Source organism: Thamnophis elegans, chromosome 2, assembly GCF_009769535.1.
Source record: "Thamnophis elegans isolate rThaEle1 chromosome 2, rThaEle1.pri, whole genome shotgun sequence".
Classification (NCBI taxonomy): Eukaryota; Metazoa; Chordata; class Lepidosauria; order Squamata; family Colubridae; genus Thamnophis; species Thamnophis elegans.
Window position 1 is genome coordinate 80,321,492 of NC_045542.1, and position 20,395 is coordinate 80,341,886.

The 20,395-nt window shown below is 41.6% G+C and overlaps 1 protein-coding gene across 1 annotated transcript; it reads left to right on the top strand.

Annotated features, from left to right (window-relative positions):
* Positions 1-2,579: 2,579 nt before the first annotated feature.
* Positions 2,580-13,423, top strand: PLAC8L1 (PLAC8 like 1). Its single transcript, XM_032239046.1, has 5 exons — positions 2,580-2,656; positions 3,139-3,279; positions 5,791-5,930; positions 8,286-8,422; positions 13,271-13,423. The coding sequence occupies exons 1-5, from the start codon at positions 2,580-2,582 to the stop codon at positions 13,421-13,423; spliced, it is 648 nt and encodes a 215-aa protein (XP_032094937.1).
* Positions 13,424-20,395: the final 6,972 nt, after the last annotated feature.

The following is a 20,395-nucleotide window of genomic DNA, read 5'->3' on the forward strand; positions in this document are numbered from 1 at the left end:
TCCATTTATCTGATTTATATGAAGATCCCCCAGCAATCACCCAGAGATGTCATATAGATGTTGAAGTGAGAGTGAAAATCTGTGGTATATAAAATGTTGAGGGTTCCTCCTCTTCCTTTTAAGAACAGAGAAAAATGAAGCAGAATAGGTAAGAAGACATTCAGGACTGGAGCTCAGTGTGCATTTGTAGATATAATTACATCACAGCAATTTACTTTCTTCAATCGATTATTTTGAATACTATCAAACATTATTTTGAATACATTAAATTCTTGTATTTCTTACTAGCAGAGGCAAAAGCTTTATGAGGTTTGAACTGATCTTGCATTAACGGAACCTCCAGATCAAATTCAAAGCTGAATAGTGATCTTTAAGGTTATTCCTGAAGTTTAGCTTTGAGGCATCTCTGGCCTGCCATTTCTGCTTAACACACACTGTTAATTTCTTTTCTTTCCAGATTTTTTTTTCTTTGTTAGCAAGCACAAAAATCTAGTGTTCCTTCATGGATATAGTGATTTTCTAAGTAGGGCTGAAGAGCTGAAGTTCAGATTTGTGAAAGGACTGGAACAGACTGTAAAATGTAACATCAGATCCAGACGCTTATGCTAACTAGGCATCAACTCCCACAGATCTGCCTTTAAATGTGTGTGCTGAGATAAGCCATGTGGAAGAGTAGGAAATACAATTTTCATGGGCAACCCTTGCTCCACATACTCTTAATTTTTGTAGGTAATAATCCTCCAGCTGTGGGTTTGAAAGGTCTTTGTAAAATTTCCTGCAGTTTTGTTAGGATAGATTTAAGCTGAAAATCAGATTTTGTACCTTACCAGTGGAAGAATTGGAGATGGTCCCTGAGCCACTTTTAATGCCTGATTTAATCCTCTGAATGGTCAAAATGATCGGATTAAAATTTTAAGGCACTGATTTTTTTTTAAAAAGATAGAGGGTGCACAAAATATGAATAACATGCTCGGGACAGTTTATTCCTTTCACATTTTGCGAGAGGGAATTGTGATTGCTAAATAAACTGCATATCCTACACCCAGTTGTTCTATAGTTAACTACCTTCTATCTCCTTCTACAATTAGAAAACTAGGACAAAATAACCATATATAAGGACAGGATCCCACTTGAAGTACAAATTATCACTGAAATGGTTAAATGTATACGTGCATATAGATATATGTAGATAGAGACAAAGATATGCTGCTTCATGCCAGTGGAGAAAATAAAATAAAATGAAGACATTGACACAGCAATAAGAAAAAAAAGAGATGGATAAAGAAAATGTGCAAATAAACAGATCTCTCAGATTTTTAAAGGCTCTCTTAACTCACTTTACATCTTGCCTACCATATTTTCTCAAAAATAAGACAGGGTCTTATTTTCTTTTGACCCCCGAAATAAGTGCTTGGTCTTATTTTCAGGGAGGTCTTATTATTTTTGAGGTGCAGGAGAGAGCGAGTGTGATCACCTCATGGCTGCTGCTGTGTTGCAATAGTTTCAGGGAGGACTTATTATCTGAGGAGGTCTTATTTTCAGGGAAACAGGTTATCAGTTCTGCTAGTGGTTGGTTGACTATTTCTTTATTTATCAGTGTTTATTAACCAACCCTTTCTTGAAGGACTCTCATAGCCCTAGAACATCAAAACAAAGAGGGAAAAAAACCCCCAAATGATAAAAGCTTCAGTCAATCTAAAACTTAAAGAGGCAGCTGTGATCAAACAGCTTGACTGAAGTCATGATGGAATAAAACACATCTAATTCGCTTACAGAATTTCAATAAATATAAAGCTATATTTGCTAGCTGGGAAAAATAATTCTATTACTGAGCTACCATATGAAGTGTATAAGTTTGGTATTTTAGAGTCTAATTCCAGGTTTATTTTTGTTAGGGTTAAATTACAGCACTGAAGTTATTCATTTATTAAATGTATTTGTTGCCCATCTCACACAAAAGGGAAAAAAAGATTAAAAAAAATACGGAATAATTAAAATAATCTGCTTCTTCCAGGGTCTGCTGAAGATGCTGTGCAACTACTTTCTCCACAACCTTTCCTAAAAAATAGAGCTGAGACATCAGCTGAAAGTTGTCCAGTAAAATGGAATCCAGTGCTGCTTCTTGAAGAGGGGGCAAACCAATGCCTCCTTCAGAGAGGGTGGAATAAACCCCTCTCTCAAAGAATTAACCACAACTAGGATTCAACTACACAATATTCCCTGAGGAGCCTTAACTGGCCAGCAGGGGCATGAATCTAAGGAGCATGTGGTTGAACTCACAGCCATTAGAACCATGTCCATTTTCTCAGGCCCAACAGGAACGAACCGTTACTAGATAACAGAGCAAGCCTGTGGCTCCATCATCTCACTGGACCTTTATCAAAGCTGATATTCAATTTGGAATGAATTCAAGCAATTTTGTCTGACAGATGGTCTGCTAATTCCTCTGCCCAGTTTGTAAGTAAATCTCTGAGTCCCCCTTCCCCAAGAGAGCTCACGTCACCTTAAACAAGGCTGCCAGGTGGCTATCTGTTGATGCAATAAGTACAGAGAAGTATTGTTACTTTTTCTAAACCAGAATGAGCAACTTTAGCCAGACAATGCCACAAGAAATGGTTGTTGTTTTTCTGGAAGTACAAGGGCTGCAGAAGGAGAGGTGAAGTGGATAAAATGCATGATAATGATAATGATGGCAGCCTTCTCTGATTGCTACATTTGAGAGACTCAGGGTGATTAACATTCAATAGAAACTATGAATCTTGTATTTTTGATTGAAATGCATTTTTGTCTGAGTGGTTTGGAAATTACTACTTCCTAGCTAATAAAGCCACATCCAATTTCAAGCAGTAAATTTTAAAAGGCCCACTCATGCTGTAGACAAAGGGGAAGATGGGTCAAGGGCCATAGGTTGCCCTCTCTAGTTTTAAAATGTTTGAAGTTAGTTTTGTTACATTCATATTGAAGAAAACACATGCAGTAGAATGGCTGGCCCTTGGGTGTTTGCTGTTCCATCAACTGTCTTAGAAAAAGTTGGTTTTCCACTTTCTTGTGACACTACAATGGAGAATGTTGTGATGTCAGCATTCTTTAACAGCAAACTTTAGCAATCTTTATTCCATTCTTTAATCTTCTGCCTAGCTGCTTCTTCCCAATGGACAAGTTTATAAACTGCTGCTTTACTACAAGTGAGAAAAAGTCATTGTCTGACACAACACAATCTCTATTGATCCTTTCTCTGCCAGTATCTGGAGACTGGAACAACTACCTATCTATGTTGGGGTAAGAAAAAAAATGCAGTTATATTTATTTATTTTGTCTCTGCCTAGGATGTTGCAAAATGCAGGGGAGGTTATATGTCTATTTGTATACTATATTTTTAGTATCCAGAATGACTCTTAAAACATCTTACAAAAGCATTACAAACATCATAATCTATAAGATTGGCTGAAACTCAGCAGGTTCTGACAGGATCTGTAGAACCGGTAGTAGAAATTTTATGTAGTTCAGAGAACCGGCAAATACCACCTCTGGCTGACCCCAGAGTGGGGTGAAACTAGAGATTTTGCAGTATCCTACCCCTGCTACGCCCACCAAGCCACGCCCACAGAACTGATAGTAAAAAAATGATTTTCAACACTGCTACAAGATAACTCCACTGTTCTGAAGCCATCTGTATATTATTCAATCAGATTATTCAACAGGTGGTGGATTTAGATGGATATTCCTTGGCTGAAAAAAACCTGTCACCTCCTTTGCCTCACTTCTGAAAGGGAGGGGACACAAAGTCAGAGTCCATTATTGACTGGAGTGTAATAGTGGCTTCATATGGGACCCACAAAAGTAACTCTTTCTTCAGGTCAGACCAAATGTCACAGAATCAGAATCCTCACATTTGTGTGTGTGATGGCTTTCTCAGTACATTTCCCAGTAATTGTGGGTTTCCTGGATCAAATCTACTTCCCAGCAGATTGTAGATACCAATCCATGGTGAGGCTACTTGTTTCTCAGTAACATGATGGTTTACTGCTGGGGAGGGGCATACATGGAAATAAAAGCTAGCATCACAAAACCCCCAAAGTTCTTAACAACAAAAAACAATGTTACATTCTATCCCAAATTGTAATGATATTGTATTTGTTTGATAACAACATTCAGATCCATTTTACATGACGCAGATGTATTGCAGTCCATTTTATCCTCAAAACAATGCTGTGACCGAAACTAAGATGTGAGACTCCAACTTCATCAGAATGCAGACATATGGGGTTCTAGTTTGACACTCTGGCCATTTAATCTCATATCCACATCCTCCAAATAATTATCAGGCTCAGATGCGCTTTGTATAGAGTTTGATGTTCAAAATTTCCAAGTTCTACATACAGGACTTTCCTTAGAGTTTCATACCAGGACCAATTGGTTTATGGTATATGCACTGCAGCTACGTGCCTGATTTGATGAGGCTTTGAGATGATGGATGGATGGAATGGATGGAAACTGAACAAGGAGAGATTCAACCTGGAAATAAGGAGACATTTATTGACAGTAAGAGCAATCAACCAATGGAACGGCTTGCCTTCAGAAGTTGTGAGAGCTTCATCCCTGGTAGCGTTTGAGAACAGACTGGACTGCCATCTGCCAGAAATGGTGTGGAGTCTCCTGCTTGGGAGAGGATTGGGCTAGATGACCTACGAAGTCCCTTCCAACTCTGTTAATCTGTTAATGATTGCACCCTAGAGAGAAAGAAGAAGAAAGTATTCGTTAGAAGAATTCAAACCAATATTTGTGAACATACTTAAAGATTCTATATACCCATTTAACAAAAGTATTTAAATTTCTGAAAAGAAGTTTTTTATTAAAAAAAACACTTGCCACCAAACCCTGACAATTTAACAGCTGGGCAATAATGGATTATTTAGGTTAGACTTCGTTGTGTCTTAATTCAAGGAATGTGAGATGACCAGGGACTGAACAACTCAGCACAGGGAATTCTGATCCAGGAAAGGCATACAACATTTGACACTCTTAAAATTCCCTCTGATGGGCTGATCAGCTCTGGGGAGGATATTTGCTTCTTTATCTCTGCGGTTTTGCTCCTCTCTTATTCTCCTTCACGTCTGGCTAATATACATGCCTTGGAAGACACCTGCTATCAAAAGTCTTCAAAAGCATATTGAAAAAGAAAAGCCCATATAAGAACTCTGGAATCTCTCTCCTTCTTTCAAAAGTATGAATACTTTTTAGTTTAGTTTAAAAGAGCATTCATTGCGATGATGAAAAGTGTTACTCTGAAGAAATGTCTGTCTTTTCATATAGGGTAGGAAAATTAATATTGGACAGGTGCATATAAAAATCTATATAGATGCTGCAAGTTAATGCTGGAAGTATTTTTAAACAGCTGGGTTTTTTTTCTTTATTGGAAATGAATGTACACTGCAGTGCCAGGTATATTTTTAATTATTTTTCCTGTTGCCAATGTAGGAGATTAGCATCAACAAGAGGAAATGAATTTGAAGAAAGGGAGGGCTGGTATTACGACAAAACAGAGTGATATTAAAATAATGAATACTTTTTCTCTTTCCATTTGCAGATCATAAATTGCTCTATGAACTGCTTTTTTAAAATAAATCTCAGTTTCTTTTAACACTGTGTAATCTTTTCTTTCTTTCTTTCTTTCTTTCTTTCTTTCTTTCTTTCTTTCTTTCTTTCTTTCTTTTTTCTTTCTTAAATCTCAGATTCTCTTAACACTTTTTTATTTTGTTTGTTTGTTTACTTATTTATTTTCTTCATCAGGAGCAAAAATTCAGCTGAACCTATAACAATTCAGCCATGTGCCACTGGTAACCTTGCTACTTCCAGCATGACAACCCTCTTACACACTGGAGGCAACTGGTCCACTGGTCTATTTGATATCTGCAGTGACAAGACAATTTGTAAGAGAAGTGCATGTGTTCATTTAATTTTTAAAGCTGCTATCCAAACTTGCATGGGGAAAAGGAAGTTTTCATAACAGGTTGCTGATTGGAGTCCTTTGACCACCCCCAGCCCCCGGATGGATGGATGGATGGATAGATGGATGGAAGGAAGGAAGGAAGGAAGGAGAGAGGGAGGGAAGGACCGAGGGAGGGAGGGAGGAAGGAAGGAAAGAACTGTGTAAGTTGTAGGGATTCCATCACTGGGAGTGCTTAAGAAAAGACTGGACAGCCACTTGTTTGAAATGTTATCAGGTCTCCTGCTTTAGCAGAGGGTTGGACTAGAAGATCTCCAAGGTCCCTTCTAGTTCTAGTCTGATTGATTTATTGATTGATTTATCCATAACGTTTGGTTGCTAAAATGGTTCTTCATATTTTCCAGTAGTGGACCCATTGCTACTGTCACCGAGTCCATATTCATACTAAATAGATAATATCTAATTATCAGATTTCATGTTGTCTTCTTATATTGTAGCTTTCTCTAGGTCTGTTTCATGCCTATACATGTAGTCTTTGACTTGCAACCACAATTGAGCCCAAAATTACTGTTGTTAAGTAAGATATTTGTTAAGTGAATTTTGCCCCATTTTATGACCTGTCCTGCCCCAGTTGTTAAGTGAATCCCTACAATTGTTAGGTTACTGACACAGTTCTTAAGTGAATCTGACTTCCCCACTGGGAAGATGATTCCATGACCCCAGGACACTGTAACCATCATAAATATGAATTAATTGCCAAATGTCTTAATTTTGATCATATGTCTTCAGGGATGCTGCAATGGTCATAAGGATGAAAAAATAACTCCCTTTTTTGAATGCTGTTGTAACTTTGAATGGTCACTAAATGAGATATTTTAAGTCAAGGACCTACCCATATACATTAAATTACTAGGATAGTTTATTACCAAAACCACAGCTGTACCTGAAAAGCCACTGGAAATATTTAAGTTTTTCCTGTTGGCTGAGAAATGATAACAATCTTACAGAGATTCTTCACAGAACTGTTTCCATCACAATTCCTTGTTTCTATAGGCTGCGGTAGTGTCATCAATTTTAGAGGCTTCATCTTTTTGTACAGATAGTCCTCATAACAGAACCTATCAGGTGCCCAACCTGATTTTATGACCCTTTTTGGGGGGTGGCCCTTAACTAAATGCCACAGTTGTTAAGCAAACCAATTGTTTGCAATGGGCCGGTTTTGCTGAAAACTGGAAGTGTATGTCAGTTTTCAGCAAAAGTGTCATAAAACATGGTCACATGATCATGAGAGTAAGTAGTCATAAATGTTGGCTGATTGCTAAGCACCCAAATTATGGTCATATGACCACAAGGGGGTAAACGAACTTTGGAACTGGGTCGTAAGTACCCTTGGGGAGGTACATTGTTACTTTGAATAGTCTCTGGGTGACTGGTCAGAAGTTGAGGACCCAGCTATATATGTAAACAACAGGTTTTTATGCAAATATTTTTCTTAAAAGATCTTTAATGTCTTGCTGATTTGGAGGAGGTATGTAGAAAACTAGAACCTTTTTCCCATTAGAGAAGATCTTACTTTATAGTTTAAAGCTGGGCAGGATGGTTTTCCAGGGTCCGAAACTGATGCTTCCATAACTGTTCAATATACAATTGAGCCCAGAACTTCTGCTGTTAAGTGAGACCATTGTTAAGTCAGTTTTGCCCAATTTTATGACCTTTCATGCCACAGTTGTTAAGTCAATCACTGTAGTTGTTAAATTAGTTAACTTAATTATGTTAATTTGTGTTACTTATAACATAATGATGTTAATTTAACTTAATAGTGTTAAATTAGTGACTTGGCTGTTGAGTGAATATGACTTTGCTTATCAGAAAGCCGCAAAAGGGGAATCACCTGATCCCAGGACACCACAACCATCATAAAGGTGAACCAGTTGCCAAGCATCTGAATTCTGACCACGTGATCATGGAGATACTGCCATGGTTGCAAGTGTGGAAAATGGTCCTAAGTCACTGGTTTCAGTGCAATCACAAGATGAATAGTTGTAAGTCGAGGACTACCCATATATACATACAGCGGGAATGGAAAAAGGCCAATTACGAGGGATTCTGTGATCTGTAAAAGGAGTGCTAGCAGTTTGTGCTAGCACTCTTTTTACAGATCATAGAATCCCTCAGATTTGGGAGGTGCAAAGATGCTTAAGGCACATGTTTCCACCCCTCCCCATCTCTAGCCTCCTAAATCTTCCTAATTTTTTGAGCCAAGTCCAGCTATGTGATCCTTCAGCTGACAGAAGCCATTGTGTTTCTCTCTGACCTTTCTGTTTGTACTTCACGATAGGTATGTGTGGCTTGTTCTGTAGTCCCTGTCTGGAATGTAGACTTGCGAGCAAGTATGGTGAGTGCTTTTGCTTCCCATTGCTACTGGGTTCAACCTTAGCCCTAAGAGCCGGCATCAGAGAGAGACACAGCATACATGTAAGTCTATGTTGTGCAGAATTCCCCTACCCACAATGTCCTTGGCCATAAGCATTAGATCTTCCTCCTCTCCTCTAGTTCAGTTCCAGTGGGAGATATCTTGGTCTGGAAGAAATCCACTTGAATAACTTAATGGGTAGTAGAGATTAAGTTGAAAATCTTTACAAGGGTGAAAAGTTCTCAGCAGGCAGAACATAAAAAAATATCTCAGAGCTTCATAGGACACAATCTTGCCACTCTGTTCTCTTTCCCCAAATCCCACATTTCTTGACCGCTGGGGTCAAAGATCCCTTTCTCTGAGAGTGCTTAGCTCCTTAATGCACAGTTAATACATTAAACCGCTAAAATAGTTGCTCTTTTAGCCTGAGACAAAAGACAATGTGTTTTCAAATGGCATTTCTGAGCCAAATAAATTCCCATGCTTTTTAAAAAAAATTGAATAAAAGCAACTGTTTATCTTTGCTACAGCTGTAAAATTGCATTGTCCCCAAAGAGGAAATACACTTTTTCTATGTAAGCAGAAAAACTAAGGACCAAAGTCAATAATAAACTATCATTTCTGTGCCAATATATATTTTAATGCGTGCCAAATGGAGTTAGAGTCATTTTAACATTTTAGTAAAAACTAAAGGTATTTGATTTTTAAGATAATTACGATCTGTATTTGCCAAATAGCTCTGCACAAGAATATAGTAATATCCATCATCCACATGCAGGAATGTATACTGAGGAAAAGTGAACACACATTCTAGGGTGTTTTTGAATATGGATGCAGATCAAATAAATGCTTTTTAGGTTTGGGCAAACTGGATTGGATTGCAGTTGTTGAATTGGATCGGTCTAATGCAAATAAGTAATCATTCCTGAGCGTCTGAATTGGCCCAATTCAAACTGCCAGTTTGAATGTAAGGTCAGCATTGACTTCTTTTGGAAGTCCAATTTGATTCAAAGTGGCCCAGCCTTTTAAGAATAATTTGAAGCAAATAGTCAAACTGCATCAACGCGATAAAGATTTACATTGCCCTAATGCTCATCTTGCATTTCCTGTAAAATGAAAACGTTAGAAGTTATCCTGCCAAGGAAGCATGACACGATGTTCTTCATGGCTACTACAACTTAGGTTAGAAGACAAGATGGAATGCCAGCACTGATTTTGGTCAGGTTGCATGAGAATGGTTGTGGTGTAAAACAAACCCTATGAAATGAAAGTTGCATAAAGTGGTTAAAGCTTAATATAAGTGCTTGCACTTACAGCATTGCACCATGCTCTGAGTAGTATAGATGTAAATATTTTCAGGAGGGAAAAAATATAGCAAAGGCGGCCCATTTTCAAATTATACAACTATGTGCAATAAATAGTGGTAATAGGAAAGGAATAGGAAGTATTTCATAGATAATTACAAGAGGATGATTGGTCCTGCATCTTTTGTCTAGCTCTTTAGCAATTCAGAGAATATAGGAATGGTTCTCAATTATAGTTTGTCCTTGGGATAGACTAAATAAGTATTTAGTTATTAAATTAAATTACATTACATTATTAATTTAATTTACATTAATTAAGTTATTACATTAAATTAATTATTTTAAATTAAAACCAGTTTAATATAACTGAGCTGGCAAAAAAAAGAGCCAAGCTGATGTAGTAATGAAAGTGCTGGCTTAGAAGCCAGGAGACCATGGGTTTTAATTCTGCTTTAGGCTTGGTGACTTTGGGCCAGTCACCCTCTCTCTCAGTCCAACCCACATCACAGGGTTGTTGTTGTTGTGGAGAAAATAGGAGGAGGAGAGAATTTTAGGTATGTTTGCCATCTTGGGTTACTTCTGAGGTAATAAAGACAGGTAAAAAAAATATCTTTAAAACGCAAATCCAGTTGACCATTAGTTCAGCAAAATGTTAAATTTAAATTTAACAACAAAGAAATAAATTTAACATGAAATGGTTTGTCATGGAAGCCACTGCCTGTGAAGGCCCCTGGATTGGGGCTAAAAGGCAAAAGCGGAAGCAGTTTGCTCCGTCCCATATCTGAGTAGACATGAAAGACTGGTCTCACCAGAAAAACAGTTCATTGTGTCTTTCTCCTTCCAACTAGTGGTTAGTGGTGCTTTGCAACCCAGGTATTGTAGTCTTATTTTAAAATGGATATTGCCAAATCTTTCAAGAGTTTCGTACTCACTTGAAATCATATAAATTCTAAGGCTCTTATCCGAACCTTGCAAGGTCTCAGGGGATGGTGATGACCTCCGAAGATTTTGGTATCTAGTCAAGGTATTGGCATTTTATTTACTTAAAGATTCATATTTAGTTGATGGTCTAGTGCCAGGATGGTGAACCTATGGCACACATGTCACAGGTGGCACAAGGAGCCATTTGTCAGGGCACACGAGGCGCTGCCCTGTCAGCTGGCCAGCGTGCCTGCGTGCGCTGGCCAACTGAGTTCACAATTTTTTAAAGCCATTTTTTGCTCTCCCCAGCCTCCAGAGGCTTTATAGGAGCCTGGGGAGGACAAAAAGAGCCCCCCCACCCCCCAGAGGCCCTTTGGAGGCTTCATGAGCTTCCCTGAAGCCTCCGGAGTGCAAAATAACAGCCCTATGGGCAAACCGGAAGTTCAGGAATGGACTTCCGGTTTGCTCGGAGGGTTGTTTTAAATGCTCCAGAGGCTTCAGGGAAGCCTCCTGAAGGTCCCTGAAGCCTCCAGAGGGCCTTTGGGGGGGGGGGAGGCTTTTTTCACCTTCCCCAGGCTCTTATAAAACCCCTGGAGCCTGGGGAGGGTGAAAAAAGGATGCAAAAAAATGGGGGGGGTTCGCACCTGTAGTGCGCGCATGCACACTGGGGTGTGTGTGTTGCACATTGCATTATGGGTGCAGCATGCCCACACACGACCCCCCTGCGCTCCCCCCACTTATGGCACTTGAGCCAAAAAAAGGTTTGTCATTGCTAGTCTAGTGCAAAGGTGGGGAACTATGGCCCTTTTATGACTTGTGGACTTCAATTCCCAGAATTCTTATAATCAAAGTTGATAACTACACAACTTGGGAAGGCTAGCTGAATTCACGCACTTGTAAGATATCTTCAGGGAGATTCTGGAATTCAGTTCAACTGCAGAATGGCTGAGGAGGAGAAAGATTTTGTGCGTTTGGCTATTTTGTCCAATTGGGATGCAGTTCAATACAGCAAGCCTAACTTTTGAATAAACATAGATAGAAAGGATGGTTGCATTTGGAGAGGAATACAGCGGCTGTGAGAGGATTGGGAAGAACAAAGATTATTTTTAAAATGGAGTGGCGGAAAACCAGGAATTCCTATTTCCTTCAGAGGTAGAAAATGGTGGCTGGAAAGTACAGATAGTCCTTGACTTATGACCACAATTGAGCCCCAAATTTATGTTGCTAAGTGAGACATTTGTTAAGTGAGTTTTGCCCCATTTTACAATTTTTTTTGCCACAGTTATTAAGTGAATCACTGTAGTTAACTTAATAACATGTTTGCGAAGCGAATCTGGCGTCCTCATTGACTTTGCTGGTCAGAAGGACACAAAATTGTGATCCCATGACCTTGGGATACTGCAAAGGTCATAAATATGAACCAGTGGCCAAGCATCTGAATTTTGATCACATGACTATCATGATCCGACAAATGTGCGCACGACAAAAGCGCGCCGAGGAAACCGCGGCAACAAAAACTGCAACGTCATAAACGTGCCCACAACAATGCACCGACAAAACCGCGCCCACAAAAGCGTGATTTCAGTTAAGGTAAGGGTTAGGTTTAGGTTTAGGGTTAGGGTTAGGTTTAGGTTTAGGGTTAGGTTTAGGTTTAGAGTTAGGTTTAGGGTTAGGTTTAGAACTCGCGGTTATTACTTGTTTGTTGAAGGCACGCTTTTGTCGGCGCACTGTTGTCGGCGCACTTCTGCACTCATTCGTTGGCGCGATTTAGAACTCACGGTTTTCTCGCCGCGGTTTTGTTGGTCGCACTTTTGTCGAGCGTGCATTTGTCGGTGAACCCATGACTATAGGGATACTGCGACGGTCGTTTGTGTGAAAAATGATCATTTCACTTTTTTCAATACCAGTGTAACTTTGAACAGTCACTAAATGAACTTTTGTAAATTGAGGACTACCTATAATTCTCTCAGAGATGACTTGCAGTGGATCTTGCATTGAGTCGAGTGGCTCTGTGGCCCCTTTCAATTTACAATTCTGAGTTAGAAATGTTGGGGAAAGCTCACAAAATGGCAAAGGTTTTGTTGCCTGGACACTATGCAGTGATCATAAGAAAAAGACAAGATGAGCAGAAGTTGTTTGGTCACAAAGACAAACCCCATAATTAAAGGCCTATGCAAAGAGGGAACAGGAACTGACTAATTAAGGGTGGATTCAGGTATGCCACTGATTTTGGGGCAGCATATTCAAATGTCAGCAACTAAAAAGCAGATACCGACGATATAAAATTAGAGTCAGGAGTTGTGGAGGGCTCTTTTGCTTCCCCATAAGGGATAAGTGGTTCTGCCGCGTTATTTAGATATTTCCGTTTCTCAGACTGAGGAAAATGTGGAATGCAATGGGTTGGTGACACTGTCATTTGGATTATTTCTGTATCTAAAGAAATCAAATTATTACCTCCTTTCAGGGAAAGCTCATTGGTGTGGAAGCGAAGTGTAATTTCTACTTCCCTACACACACACACACACACACACACACACACACACACACACACACACAGTGTTGGGAAAGAACTAGAATTAGAATTTCTTCTGTGGAGAAATTCTAATTAGATTAGCATTTAGTGGCATGGAAAAATGGTTCCCCAGTCGGTCTAATATGGAGAGATACTTTTCTGTTCTTCCCCAGGGAACTCTCTGCGAAGACTGGATGGCAGTTCATTGCTGCTGGCCTTGTGCAGTCTGTCAAATGGCTCGAGAAATGAGGATAAGATCTCTGTTCCAGGTCTACAAAATGCACCGATCCTCTCCTCCTCTTCTGGCCAAAGATACACTTGTTTAAAACCGCTCTTCCCTTCATCTCCAGAGGCCCCTTTAAAGGCAAAAAGATGTTCCGTGTTCTCTTCACTCCAGCCACAGTAGTTCGAAGTGCCATCAGGAGTTTGGCACCACAATATATGCAGTCAGTTTTGTTTGTTTGCATCGTATTTATCCATATGGCTTTATCCATCTGCATTGTCAGGACGCCTGAAGCATCCTGACATTTCCCCCTGTCTCAGGAAGCAGGGCTCAGTTTTCAAGCGCAAGGGGTTAAATTCACTTACTGTAGGTTTTCTTCTTCCATCCTTGCACATCCCTGCAGGCAATTATGCTTGACAGATGATCAGAAGCAAACTCTCCACTTCTGACAATTTACTAACTAATCATCAGCAGATGAGTTTAAATGATGCTCATCATGAACTCGGGCTAGTGTTCGTGAATCAGGCTGTTTGTTTCCGAAATGAGGCGCATACTTCATTCTGGCCAACCTTTTGTTCTGCTTCCAAGAATCAGATGTGGACATACTCATACTCCCTGCCTAGGATACACTTTCGTGAAACAACCAGAGGTTCCAGCAATGTGCAAATCTTTAGGGCAGGAGCCCACAATCTTGGGGTGCAAATGGCATATTAGACATGCGGGTTCTCTTCCAAAAATGGCTGCAGGGCATCAGCTTATTCACAGATTGGATTAAGTAAGTGCCATGACTTCACCTATTAAAAGCATCTATTTATCAGCATTTTCCTTTGTCCTTTTCTGGGGAAAGGGGGATACTTCTAAAGACAACCCTAGAATGCATCCAACTATCTCTTTTGTTTTCGAAAACCGACTATGAGGTTCATGGGGGGAGGGGTTTGAGCTATTCAAGTTTTTCTTTCTTTTTTGCTAATGAAAACACACACACACACATGGCACTGGAAGCTTGGCAAGTATCAAAGGAAGTTTCTGCATGATCACTGAGGGTGGTGGGTGGTGGTGATGAGGCTGGCATTACTTTGGGAACCCAAGTTTCGGGAAGATTATACCTCAATGACATGGCAAATTGGGTAGCCCTGTTTGGAATTTTTTTCTGAATATCAGGGGCAGTTTGTCACATTGAAACAGGCTGCAAAGCTATATGTGGCTTTTAGTACTAAGGAGTATGAATGGGATGTTGATATGCCCCTAAGGATGGATTATGGATTGAAAGTTATTTTCTGCTGTGTAAGAAAAGAAGGCCATTCTGATTTCATTCAGAATGTCCTCATTTTGCCAGCAGCTAAAGTTTTTTTCTTTTTAAATGGGAAGACTTTTGTTATCAATGTTAGCATCATTCCAATGAGCCTTTTGTCCAGTAAGTAATTTTTACTGAAAATCAATTAAGCAATCCATCAATACTACTTTGGTTTCATAGCAATTAGATTTTTGGTTATTCCAACTAGATGATACGTACCCCCAGCTTGGTGGATGATGCCATTATAAATTCCATCTACATTGTGAATAGAGAGGACCACTGGTTTGAAAGAGGGGGTCAAAGAGGTCATCTATGCCAAAATTGAACAGCCCTCTCTCAATAGAAGGGGAGAGACATGATATCCTCTATCTCCAGTCTACCACACAGCAGTTCTAAGAGGCTCCACACCCATTTGCACTAAAGTGACCCTGAAGATACATATAAACCTACAGGTGGCCTCAACTACTCTAAAAGAATTCAAATGAACAGCTGTCTGCAAGCAATATAATTTCTTCCATTCCCCACCATCCAGTCAGAGCTTCTTGGATGAGAAGTGAAACATTCTCAAAGAAAAACAAGAAAGTCCAGTTGCCTCTTGAAAAAGCATCCTTGGGATATAAATTCCATCATTTCCTTGTGGTTCTAGAAGAAGTGAAAAAGAGAAGAAGTTCTTTAACAGTCACTCAACACATTAATCCAGAGGTAGCCATTACTGCATAAAACAATGAATTGGAATGACCTTTCCCCCATTCCTCCTGTTGAGCTTCAACTTTCTCTAACCTGGAAGCAAGTTGACTAGGGCAAGGCACTTCCTGAAGCCCCTCTTCTGAGGAGGCCAGCTACCCTTATTCTGCTATGTGTAAAGAGTTCCAAGAGGTAGGCAGTGGCAGCCAAGATTCCATCCTGCTGGATAGAGTTTGAAGCCATCTGCTCCACCTTGTATGGCAACAGTTGCCTGGAAAGATGATGGGAAGGGGCATCACCCAAAGCAGGGAGCTTCACACAGGGTTGGTTCTTTTTGTAGGGAGATTCCTGACCTTGTGGATGCTCCATCACTGGATGTTTTTAAGAAGAGACTGGACAATCATTTGTCAGGAATGGTATAGGGCCTCCTGCTTGATCAGGGGGTTCAGTTCAGTTCAGTTCAGTTTATTAAATTTATATGCCGCCCTTTTCCCCCGAAGGGGACTCAGGGCGGCTCACAACTCGAACCGGGGAGGGGGATACAGACAAAAGATTTAAAAACAACAACATGACAATATATAATTTAAAACTCACAGCAGTCATACCATTCGAGACGGGGGCAACAGCTCTTTAGCCCCAGTCCTGTCGGAACAACCAGGTTTTGAGGGCTTTGCGGAAGGCCTGGGGGGTGGTGAGGGTTCGAATCTCCATGGGGAGTTCGTTCCAGAGGGTCGGAGCAGCCACAGAGAAGGCTCTCTTCCAGGTAGTCACCAGTCGACACTGGCCGGCGGATGGAATTCGGAGGAGGCCTAATCTGTGGGATCTAATTGGTCTAGTGGAGGTAATTGGCAGCAGGCGGTCTCTCAAGTACCCAGGTCCAATACCATGAAGGGCTTTATAAGTAACGACTAGCGCCTTGAAGCGTATCCGGAGACCAATAGGCAGCCAGTGCAGCTCGCGGAGGATAGGTGTTACGTGGGTGAACCGAGATACACCCATGATCGCTCGCGCAGCTGCATTCTAGACAAGCTGAAGTCTCTGAATACTCTTCAAGGGCTGCCCCATGTAGAGCATGTTGCAGTAGTCCAGTCTAGAGGTCACAAGGGCACGAGTGACTGTTGTGAGGGCCTCCCGGTTCAGGTAGGGACGCAACTGGTGCACCAGGCGAACCTGGGCAAATGCCCCCCTGGTCACAGCCGACAAGTGGTGTTCAAAAGTCAGCTGTGGGTCCAGGAGGACTCCCAAATTGCGAACCCTGTCTGAGGGGCGTACTGTTTGACCCCCCAGCCTGAGAGATGGAACACTTGGCCAATTAGTAGGAGGGAAACACACCAGCCACTCGGTCTTATCTGGATTGAGTACAAGCTTGTTAAGCCCCATCCAGTCCCTAACAGCCTCGAGGCACTGGCACATCACGTCAACCGCTTCATTGAGTTGGCACGGAGCGGACAGATACAGCTGCGTATCGTCCGCATACTGATGGTATTTTATCCCGTGCCGTCGAATGATCTCACCCAGCGGCTTCATGTAGATATTGAACAGGAGGGGGGACAGGACCGAACCCTGCGGCACCCCATAATTCAGGGGCCTAGGGGTCGATCTCTGCCCTCCGACTAACACCGACTGCGACCTGTCCGAGAGGTAAGAGGAGAACCACCGTAGGACAGTGCCTCCCACCCCCACCTCCCGCAGTCGTCGCCAAAGGATACCATGGTCGATGGTATCGAAGGCCGCTGAGAGGTCAAGGAGCACTAGGACGGAGGCATGACCTCCATCCCTGGCTCTCCAGAGATCATCGATCAATGCGACCAAAGCGGTTTCCGTGCTGTAGCCAGGCCTAAATCCTGACTGGAAGGGGTCTAGATAATCGGTTTCCTCCAAGGACCGCCGGAGTTGAAAGGCTACCACTTTCTCAACAACCTTCCCCACAAAGGGGAGGTTGGAGACTGGACGATAGTTGTTTAAGACGGCTGGATCCAAAGATGGCTTCTTCAGAAGGGGTCTCACCACTGCCGCCTTTAAAGCGGGGGGGAAGAACCCCTCCCGAAGGGAGGTGGTAACAACCGCCTGGATCCAGCCCCGTGTCACCTCCCTGCTGTTAGCAACCAGCCAGGAGGGGCACGGGTCCAGTACACATGTGGAGGCACTTACAGCTCCCATGGCCTTGTCCACGTCCTCAGCGGTAACAGCTTGGAAATCAATCCAGTGATGTCCTTCCAGATTCTCCCCTGGTGCCTCGGCTGGTTCTGCGCAATTGGAGTCCAGGTCCATCCGAAGCCGAGCTACTTTATCCGCGAGAAATTGGACGTAATCCTCAGCTCTGCCCTGTAAAGGATCGCTCGTATCCCTCCTATTTAGGAGGGAACGGGTTATCCTGAACAGGGCGGCTGGGCGCGACTCAGCGGAAGCAATCAGAGAGGCAATGTGTCTTCTTTTAGTCGTCCTAATTGCCCGAAGATAGGCTCTGATGCTGGATGTTAAAAGCGCTCGGTCTGACTCGGACTTACTGGATCTCCATCGTTGCTCTAGGCGTCTCTTTCGGTGCTTCATCTCCCGGAGTTCCTCAGTAAACCAAGGGGCCCTCCTGGATCCACTGCCTGGGTTGGACTAGAAGACCTCCAAGGTCTCTTCCAACTCTGTTACTCTGTATTCTATTCTGTGTATGGGTAGGCAAAAAGGTTGAAGGGTGAGCAGTCATCAACTGCAGAATTCTGACTCCTATGGGAATCAGGAGCGAAGGAAACAGTGTTGCACCTAATGGATGGGCAAACAATGCAAGGCCAGGAAGGTCAGGACCTTGGAGGTCTTCTAGCCCAACCCCCTGCTCAAGCATGAAGCCCTATTCCATTCCTGACAAATGGTTGTTCAGTCTCTTCTTAAAAACATCCAGTGATGGAGCACCCACAACTTCCAGCCATTCCATTGATCAATTGTTCTCACTGTTGGGACATTTCTCCTTAGTTCTAGGTTGGATCTCTCTTTGATACATTTCCATCCATTACTACTTGTCCTGCCTTCAGGTGCTCTGAAAAATAGGTCAACCCTGTCTGTGACTGTTGTCTTCTCTGCACTGTTTCTAGAGTCTCAAAATCTTTTGTGTGTTGTGCTGACCAAAACCAGATACAGTTTTCCAAGTTTGGTCTTACTAGTGCAGTATAAAGTGGTACTATTTCTCGTGATCTTGATACTATCCCTCTGTTGGTGCAACCTAGGACTGCATTGGGTTTTATATTTAAATAATTTTTAATTGACATTTATGACCTGCCTCAGATTTGATTGTGATGCCCTCCCACAAATTCATGCACTATGCTCAATCTATTAAAAATAATTTTGAATAAGTATCCTGATTCTTTATGACTTAGTGTAAGGCATAAACTAAGGCTGTTAGACGTTCTGTCCATCTAGGATATGAACATTACATGAAGTAGACTTTCTTCTCTGTGTAACATAAATCTCCCATATGATAAATTTGACACTTCCTCATCAGGTTAACACAGAATGACATTTTGCAAGGTTTAGTTAAATTCAGCATTTAGTCTCTTTAGTTAGATCAACATTATTTTTTGCAAGTTTCCGGGTGTCTAATTAGGAATGACATTAAGCATGTGGTTTGCCTTTGCATTTTTTACTCAGTAGATAGCAACTGATGAACACTTGGGACATTTCTGTGGGAATAATTTGACTCAGATCCATAGGGGGGCAGCTGCAAAGCAAAGCAACAAGTGCTTTGCTTCACTGCATATACCCTGAGCTTGCCTTGAGGATCTCAAGAGGGCCACAGCTATGCAGTTGCTTCATGACTTGGTGGATCAAATCTCACAGGCCTTCTGATCAAGTTCATGGGATATGCAGATAGCAGCCTTAACTCTTCCTTCTGATACTGTGATCTTAATAAACTTTACTTCTCCCAGAGGTATTTTAGACTGGAAGAAAGTTCCTCTTAGTGTGAACCATTCTTTTCTTTTTTCTTTTTGGGTGTCCTCAAGTCAGTGTTGGCTCCTGGTGACTGCCAGGACAAGTCCCTGTAATTTTCTTGGTAAGAGTCAAGAAGTAGTTTGCTATGACTTGCTTTCTAGGGCTGAGAGAGAGGGGACTGGCCCCAGATCACCCAACTGGCTTTGTGTTGACGATAGGACTGGAACTCTTGGTCTCCTGGTTTATAGACTGGTATTTTTAACCAGTATGCCAAATTGGCTTCATTGAACAACCCTACTGCATTATTATGGTTTGTCACACAGTTAGTCAGACGGTCAGACTGGATTTGGCATTTCTATCCACAAACCAAGTCCCCTAGGACCTGGAATAGGTAGATATTGATATTGGATGGCATTAGTGGTGTCGTCACAGGATGTAAGCTGTTCCGAGTAAAGCTACCTTTTGTAATTGACTGATGGTGAATTTGTCAATGCCAATGATGTTCAGGTGGTGCTTTGGTTGTTTTAGGATTGCACACAAGGCACCAATTACTATTGGTCATTTTATTTCTATCAGCAAATCTTTGTATTTTGTGACACCCACTCCCCCCAGTTTTTTTCTTCTTTTTTGCTGCCATGTCCAGTACCCAGGATTTTTTTTTTGGTTAACAATTGTTAAATCTGTGGTGTTATGTGGCAGGTACTTGTCTATTTCATTTCATGCACATGACATATGACTGACACACACACAGCATGATCACATTCCTGTTGATCTTCTGGATCTTGGAGTCTTAGTGGACAAACAGTTAAATATGAGCTAGCAGGGTGCAGCCAAAAAAAAGCCAATGCAATTCTAATTTGCAGTAACAGAAGTATACAATCAAGATCAAGTGAGGTACTAATACCACTCTGTAAAGCCTTAGTAAGACCACACCTAGAATACTGTATCCAGTTTTGGTTACCACATTATAAAAAAGATGTTGAGACTTTAGAAAATAGAGCCGAGGTGGCGCAGTGGTTAGGGTGCAGTACTGCAGGCCACTTCAGCTGACTGTTATCTGCAGTTCAGCGGTTCTAATCTCACCGGCTCAAGGTTCACTCAGCCTTCCATCCTTCCGAGGTGGGTAAAATGAGGACCCGGATTGTTGTTGGGGGCAATATGCTGACTCTGTAAACCGCTTAG

Excerpts from the sequence above, each read along its gene's own strand:
- PLAC8L1 (XM_032239046.1), top strand. The coding sequence starts at position 2,580 with ATGAGCAACTTTAGCCAGACAATGCCACAAGAAATGGTTGTTGTTTTT. Across the intron at positions 2,657-3,138 it reads CAAGGGCTGCAGAAGGAGAG|CTGCTTCTTCCCAATGGACA; the intron begins GTGAAGTGGATA and ends TCTTCTGCCTAG. Across the intron at positions 5,931-8,285 it reads CTGCAGTGACAAGACAATTT|GTATGTGTGGCTTGTTCTGT; the intron begins GTAAGAGAAGTG and ends ACTTCACGATAG.